The sequence below is a fragment of the Rhagoletis pomonella genome, unplaced genomic scaffold (genome assembly GCF_013731165.1).
Source record: "Rhagoletis pomonella isolate Grant_MI unplaced genomic scaffold, Rhpom_1.0 Rhpom_scaffold_00004, whole genome shotgun sequence".
Classification (NCBI taxonomy): Eukaryota; Metazoa; Arthropoda; class Insecta; order Diptera; family Tephritidae; genus Rhagoletis; species Rhagoletis pomonella.
This window is the reverse complement of record NW_023458558.1, coordinates 17,341,917-17,349,261: the sequence shown is the minus strand read 5'-3', so window position 1 is coordinate 17,349,261 and position 7,345 is coordinate 17,341,917. Positions and strand designations below refer to the sequence as shown.

At 32.2% G+C, this 7,345-nt stretch overlaps 1 protein-coding gene across 3 annotated transcripts; it reads left to right on the top strand.

Moving 5' to 3' along the window:
- The first annotated feature begins 318 nt into the window (after window positions 1-318).
- On the top strand, window positions 319-7,306 carry LOC118738411 (pickpocket protein 19-like). Of its 3 annotated transcripts, none has more exons than XM_036469338.1 (7): window positions 319-835; window positions 2,072-2,597; window positions 2,671-2,793; window positions 4,654-4,803; window positions 6,433-6,574; window positions 6,808-6,861; window positions 7,060-7,303. In XM_036469338.1, the coding sequence occupies exons 1-7, from the start codon at window positions 624-626 to the stop codon at window positions 7,200-7,202; spliced, it is 1,350 nt and encodes a 449-aa protein (XP_036325231.1). In that variant the 5' UTR covers window positions 319-623; the 3' UTR covers window positions 7,203-7,303. The 3 variants fall into 3 exon arrangements, with proteins under 3 accessions (XP_036325231.1, XP_036325233.1, XP_036325232.1); XM_036469340.1 differs by having other exon boundaries at window positions 6,808-6,934; window positions 7,060-7,147; XM_036469339.1 differs by lacking the exon at window positions 6,808-6,861 and having other exon boundaries at window positions 7,060-7,306.
- The last annotated feature ends 39 nt before the right edge of the window (window positions 7,307-7,345 follow it).

The window sequence follows — 7,345 nt, the reverse complement described above, 5'->3', positions numbered from 1 at the left end:
TAACTCAAATCAGTAGAGCTGCTACAATAATGCGTTGGAAACAATAGTGTGCGGCAATATTTAAAAATAATTTTTATATAGTTTATTTTAAATCTGCCAGCTCCTCTATCTCCTTCCACATTAACTTCATCTATCGCATTTATCAAACCACCATCGTAAAAGTTTTCTATTCGTTTTGCTGAAATTTTGGGCCAGCTTGGTGCTTTTGTTTTCATTTGGGCAAAGATAAATTGCTTAATTTTTTTGGTAAAACAAAAACAAAAAGGACATAAAAAAACAAAATGACGCACTACCGCTGGCTGACCAATGAAGTGATTAATGCACACATCGGCAAATAAGGCAAATAATAAATATTTATAAACATGCCGAGTTATCTTTGCCCAGATTTAAAGTCAACTTTATTGTAAGGTGCGTGCGATGAGACGCGGTGTATTGTTATTTTTATAGCTTTGTAATATTTGTATTAGCTAAATATCGACCCATTCGCACTTGGCTTAACTTTTTCAAAGCGGCTAGCTCGTCCTCTTTGTTGTGTGTGCTATTTAAACCACAAATTCCATTAATGCGCTCATCATATTTCCCAAAATACTCTGCGTGCATAGTACGGTTATTCGATTGCAGCCATGGTTTACGCATATCTTCACGAACTCGCATATCCTATGCAGAAAGGACGAGGCCAGCTGCTCACCTTTACTTCGCCGGGTTCAACAAATACACCATCCAAAAAGTCAACATTACGGCAAGCAATTTTACCTTATTGCAAAAATTACTGTGACGTCTCCTCATTGCATGGCATCCATTACGTGACTGATATCAAACGTCCACGCTTTGAACGGTTAGTTTCTTAGTTGAGTATGTTTGTATGTTAGGCTGGGTCGATTTTGTATGAGGGAAAATGAAAGCCACTTCATCGTATTGTAATGAACGAATGAAAACAATTAGTTTATGCTTACATTTAGCCTGTGAAATTGTAATAATTTTCAATACCTCGTTAATTCAGTAACTAAGTGAATATATACATATAAGAAATGGTTCGGGAATTGTTTCAAACTTTTTCGGGGTTTTGTGTGTCATATATATATATCTATCTATATGCATTTAACTCACAAAGGGTGGGAAATAAATCTAAAGCGACTTGTTGCACAAAGTGAAGACATTTAGATATAGCTTCGTCGATTTAATTATGTGAAAAAGTGATGGTAGCCAAAATTCTGAAAAATTCTTTAAAATGAACTAAAATTGGACACCAATAAATGAATTTTTCTGAGATTCAGTGAAACATATTACTAACTTTTTCACGTTCTCTTGCTTAAATTTTTAAGTTATTTCTACAATTGGAAAGAAATCGTTAAAACGCCAAGTTGCATAGTTTTTTTGCTATATCTTTGATATTTAGTACTTGACCTATGCGGAATATTTACCAAATAAAAGATTGATTTAATTCAAATTACCAAAAAATTTTTTTAGAAAAATTTAAATTTTTTAACAAACATACCTGACTGTTTTCTCAAAATGTTACTTGTGCATATTATTTATATACTAAAATACCCAGAAAATAATTTAGGCAGGCCTTCTTAAGTGAAGCCATTCTTAAATTGTTGAATTGCTTTTCTATAAGCCAATAACTGCTTTTGCTATTAAAAATTTTTATGAATGTATAAGTATTTTTTTCATTACAAATGAGTTTCAAACTGGATTTTCAGTTGCATTTGATATAAATTTTTAATAAATATTTTAAAGGATAATGATTTTTATAGTTTAAAGAGGCAGCTTTAAAAGAACGCCTTCGAAAGTACCTCTTCAAGTTTAAGTCTTAAGGTCTTAAATCATAAACCAAATTTATTGTTTGTTTGGTTTACTATTTGGAATTTGTTATATACTTTCAATTCAAACATCAATTTGATTTTAATATTTGTGATTTCACTAATTCAAAATCGCGAAGTCCTGTTCACTATTACAAAAAGTTTAAAGAAACATAAACAATTTCGACCCATCCTAATGAATTTAGAAATCATGTGTGTGTGTGTGTACCGTATTTACGTATGTACATATGTTTCTTCCGCGCTGTTAGTATCATCTGGATGCTGCTACTCATTGCTACCACCTGCAGTTGCATTTACGTTTACTCGGATATGGCCGACCTGTACCAATCGCAACGCATTGAGACCGTTGTCCAGGATTCAATGACGCCCATCTTTATCAGGCCATTCCCATCGATTGGCATATGTCCCCGCAACCGCATCAATTGGCCAAAGCTATTGAAAGCTGATCAATTGTTTCTGCCGCCAAATGCTACCGCTGTGGCTGTACGCACATTTCGCCAATTTTTTGCTATTTTGTCTACTTCTCAATTTGGCGATTTTTTTTATTTGAAACCACTAACGGAACTTGAATTAGATCTGTCCCTGCTAGATAATGTGGATATCGCAGAAGTAATGCGGCATGTAAGCTTAACATGCGATGAATTTTTCGAACAACCCTGCTATTGGCAACAAATTGGCTATAACTGTTGTGAGCTCTTTTCCTTGGAACGAACAGAAAATGGTTTCTGTTTTGTCTTCAATTCGGTAGTCACGGAAATGGATAGAGAGAGACAGGTAATACATATTTTGTTATTTCAGTTGGAGAACAAAGTTTATATAGATATGTATGTACATGTGCGTATTACAGCGTAAGGATCGTTATTATCCATATCACAACTCGAAAAATTCCGTTAGATCTGGCCTTTACGTTGTTGTGAACCTTGACGGCAGTAAGCGGCATCCAAATTACACCGGTCCAATTGGAGTCAATGTGAGTCTGAGATATTACAAGTTTGATCTATTTATTGCAACCACACTCGACAGGACTTAGGTATAGTTTTTGGTTCAAAAAGCTTTCTATAAAAATTATCAGCCGGTCGGAGGCGGCATAAAGCTGTAGGTGGCTCGATTTATGTGACAGTACAGTAAATAGTAAGAGTGAGCTTTTACAGGGCAATTCTGGAGAGTATAGGTGAAATTTTTTGTAAGACAATTGAAGTTGAGTATGTATGCAAAACGGTATAAAAGGTTTTGTTTATTTTGGCATGAAAGTCTAACAAAACAAGCTCCATAGCCAACTTTCATGGTTAAAAGCTCTTTTGACAGATGACATGTTTGAGCATGTTCCAAATGGAGATAAACATACAGTCGCCATGGCCGAGTGAGCAAAGCCCTTGCATGCAATTTGAGAGATCCGAGGTTAGAAACCTAGAGCAGCGAAATATTTTTTTTTTTATTAAATTTTTTTAATAAAATGTATGCTTTTTTAATTCAATATTTTATTGTTTTAGAAAGAAAAAAATATATTTTTTTATTTAATTTAATTTCTAGAAATTACGTTGTGTATTTTTAGCTTTTTTATTAAATTTTCTTTTTAGATTTTATTGTTTTAAAAAGAAATATATTTTTAATTTTTTTTTAATCCCAACAAACTTATTTTTTTCTTCTTTTTAATTCCATTTTTTCTTTGAGTTTGTAAATTTTATTGTTTTAAAAAATTTTTTTTTTTTAATTTCATCTAACTTTTAGGAACTTTTTTCGTTGTTTGTTATTTATGGCCTTTTAACAATTATATTCAACAATTTTGTTCAGCTTGAGACCGTTTTCAAATGAAAATATTTAATTAAACAATTTTTTAATTTAATTTTCTATTAATTATTTGATTTCATTGCATATAAAGTGAGTTTTTTTTCATTTAATTTTTAAACATGTCTTATTATTATTTTTTTTATTTAATTAACTTATCTTTTTATACCCGAGCGCACTTGTGCACGAGGGTATATTATTTAATTTAATTTTCTTTTAAGATGTTATTTTTGGCCACAACATTTGAGATTGAGCTCACAGCACTAGCGATGAAATAATGATAAAGCGTTTTTGAAATTTCTTCACGCACTCCCAATGCAAACGCAAGTCAAGCAAATTATTTGACATAGCAACATTGTTGGTGATTTCTCGTCATACTGTAAATTTTAATCAAACCTACAGTGGAAGCTCGATAACTCACAATCAAGCGACCAAGTTAGAGTAATTACGAGTAGAGAATATGTAGTAAAATATAGAATACAAAATTAAAATACAAAATATAGAGATATTTTATTAGTATTTTCATTCATTTAATTCATTACGAGTTTAAAGATATTAACCACTAATAACCTATTTCCACCGAAAGCTTAACTGCAGTTAATAGGCCAGGTTTATTTTTTTTTTTTAGTTTTTGTCTTTTGATTATAATCAAAATCATAATCATAATTATTGTTTGCTTGCACTGAACATGAAAAATTACCCACTTCAAGTTGTCATCTCCTTTTTCAAAATGGGCATAGACTGCAGGTAACTTTTGGTCGGCGGAAATAAACTATAACACCACGAGTTACAGAGCACCTTAGGGAAAATAACAGTAAAAGTAATGTAAAATTCTTAAAATCCAATGAGGTCGATTTAAATACAAATCCGTAATATTTCCAATTGCAATAGTAGATCTTAATTCATTTTAATATAACACCAATGCCTGACAAATTCCGCAGAGATCTAAATATTTATTAGCGTAAAAATATTTTTCGAAACTACATAACCTACTGGTTTGCATTCTAGTTTACAGTGGAATTTTGACCTATTTTCACAATTTCAGTTAATGGTCAAACTGACAGATCAATGGCATACTACTGCACGCTTTATTCGACAAAACACAGACTCAACTGTAACAGTGAATGCACAATTAACTGTAACCGATGAAAGGACGCGTTCATCTACACCCAAGGAACGAAAATGTTTATTTGAAGTAAGTGCAAACAGAAAAAAAGCTTAACTCGCAACTTTGTTTGAGTTTAAAATCTACATGTTCGACGCAGATCCATATTGATAAATGTGTACATTAGACCATATAGTAAAAACAGTTCGGTGTAAGCCCCTGAGCCTAAAATATTTTTACAAGGCTAATTCGAACAAAAAAAATGTTTGTACAGCTGTGACCCCTTTATTGCATTTATCGAAAAAAAATCTTATTTCGTTTTTCTAAAGTTTATTAACTTCAAGTCCCACGGTAGTTACCCACCATCATAGCTCAGTTCTTATAACGGTAACCGTAAGATTTTTATCATGAAAAGTATTGTGAATATTGTAAAATAACGCACTGAGTAGAATTTTTTGACGCTGACTGTAGTGTCGGAAAAATAAAAACTGTTGCGACATTTTAACAAGTTTATTCTCTAAAAAAAACCTATACTTAACTCATAATTACAAACTTCGTGCAAAAATTAGTAAAATTGTGTCCAAATTGCAAACTATTTAATTGGAATTTATAGATAAAAGTTGTCGTATGCAGTTTTATAGCCCACTAAATTTTAATATAACACCGCCGCAAAAAAATAAAAATAAAGTACCAAAAATCTGCGAAATTTTTCATCAACTTTACACTTACACTGCATTAAAATCTAATGGCCCAGAGTTTTCTATTGCAATTTTTGCACAAAGTCTGAAACTTGCACTTACATATATAGTTTTTAGATCAATGTACTTTTTATTAGATATATAATAAAAAAAACAGGATATTTTCTAACACATTCTTTTCACAACTTTTATCATCACACATCTTTCCAGCAGATAAAAAACACGTCAGTCAAAAAGTCAAAACAAAAATGTCGTTGAGCAAAAATACAAAACTTGACGGTTCGGTGATGGTCGCGAGACTGACGGAACTGATTCGATAGCGATATTTTTTTTTTTACTGATACTCTGAAGTGCCGGAACTGTAAGGAGCCGTGACTGATGTTCGCGGTTAGACCTTACAGCCAATTTAACGAAGCCATTTAAGTGAAAAATGATTTTAATTTTCTGATTTTTTTATGGAAATTGACAGAAAATAAAAAATCATTTTCCATTTAAATTACTGGTGAGACCGGCATGTAACAGGTCGTGAGATTTGCTCATATGCATCGGTAGATATTCAAGATAAAAGCAAGCAAAAGCTGGTATAAAATTATAAGAAAAAATATATATATAAAATGGAGAAGTTATGGGACATATAATTTATTCAGTTTTATGCATCAAAAATGGCATAAATATGTAAGGGGGGACTACTGTATTTATCAGCATATACATATGTACATATATGTATGTATGTATGTATTTACATTACATATTGACGATACTTTGGAAAAACCTCCTATCTCAAAGCATTCTCAAACAACAGTCTTTAACAAAAAAAAAAGCCCCCTATTTATAACAAAAATCACTTTTTATAATCAAAAGTACTTTTTAGTTAATGAAGAATCAAATACAGTGAATCATAGAATTTTTTTGAGGAGGCCTATTTTGAATTAGTTTTACGAGATGCGTGGTAATGGCGATTTCTGAGATGCGAGGTTTTGCCAAATTACCGTCGGTCGATATGTATTTGCATTCATTGCAGGATGAAGACGAGCATCCACTATATAAGACACTGCCAGGATTGAAATATCGACGTTCCAATTGCTTCACACGCTGTCGTCAGGAGTATACCTTCAATTATTGCAAATGCAATATGGACTTGTTCTTTCCGCATGATCCAAACGGTGAGTTCTTACAACGCCAAATCAAGTATATAATCAGGCATGCATTCACAAGTTCGTACATGCATACGTATGTATATATGTATATATGAATAAATATATAAAAGTAAATCATATGAATGCAAATGAATTGTTACTTGCAATGTGCGCAAGTGTTCAGGTGTTGGATTGCAATTATTTTTTCTATTTTTGCTATGTATTGCTCTTTCTCTTTCCTACAACTACATAACGCATAGACAATGTAACCGCATGCAAAGCTAAGGACTTCAAATGTTTCTATGAGTATAGAGGTAACTGCCAGTATGTTCATGCAACACAAATACAAATGCACATCGGAGTACTTACACAAACATACATACCTACGTACTAAATGAAAATAAGAGAAATCACCACAAATCTCTTTTTTTTAATTTAATTTGCTTACATTGGTGTGTGGTGATTTCACACTCAATTTGTGTTCGACTTTGGTGTTGACTTTTAATTTTCAGATCTTTTTAATGCTGATCATCACGTGTTGGAAAGTAAATATCTTGATAATGTGTCCAATGGCAGTATGATATGCGAGTGTTTGAGTAGCTGTGATCAAATGATATTCGTTACCAATTACATCAGTTCGCCGTGGGAGGGGTGAGTTTTCTCAAAACAGAAAATCGATCGCTTAGATTGATACAAATACGGGTACATATCGATAGTCCTATGCAATAACGACACAATTCAAAATTCGAAAAATAAAAATTCATTCTTCTGTTGGGTGACTCATGTCTCTAATCCTTG

Coding starts and splice junctions, on each gene's coding strand:
- LOC118738411 (XM_036469338.1), top strand. CDS start 624: ATGGTTTACGCATATCTTCACGAACTCGCATATCCTATGCAGAAAGGA. Junction 836..2,071: donor AAACGTCCACGCTTTGAACG/GTTAGTTTCTTA, acceptor CCGCGCTGTTAG/TATCATCTGGATGCTGCTAC. Junction 4,804..6,432: donor AACGAAAATGTTTATTTGAA/GTAAGTGCAAAC, acceptor CATTCATTGCAG/GATGAAGACGAGCATCCACT.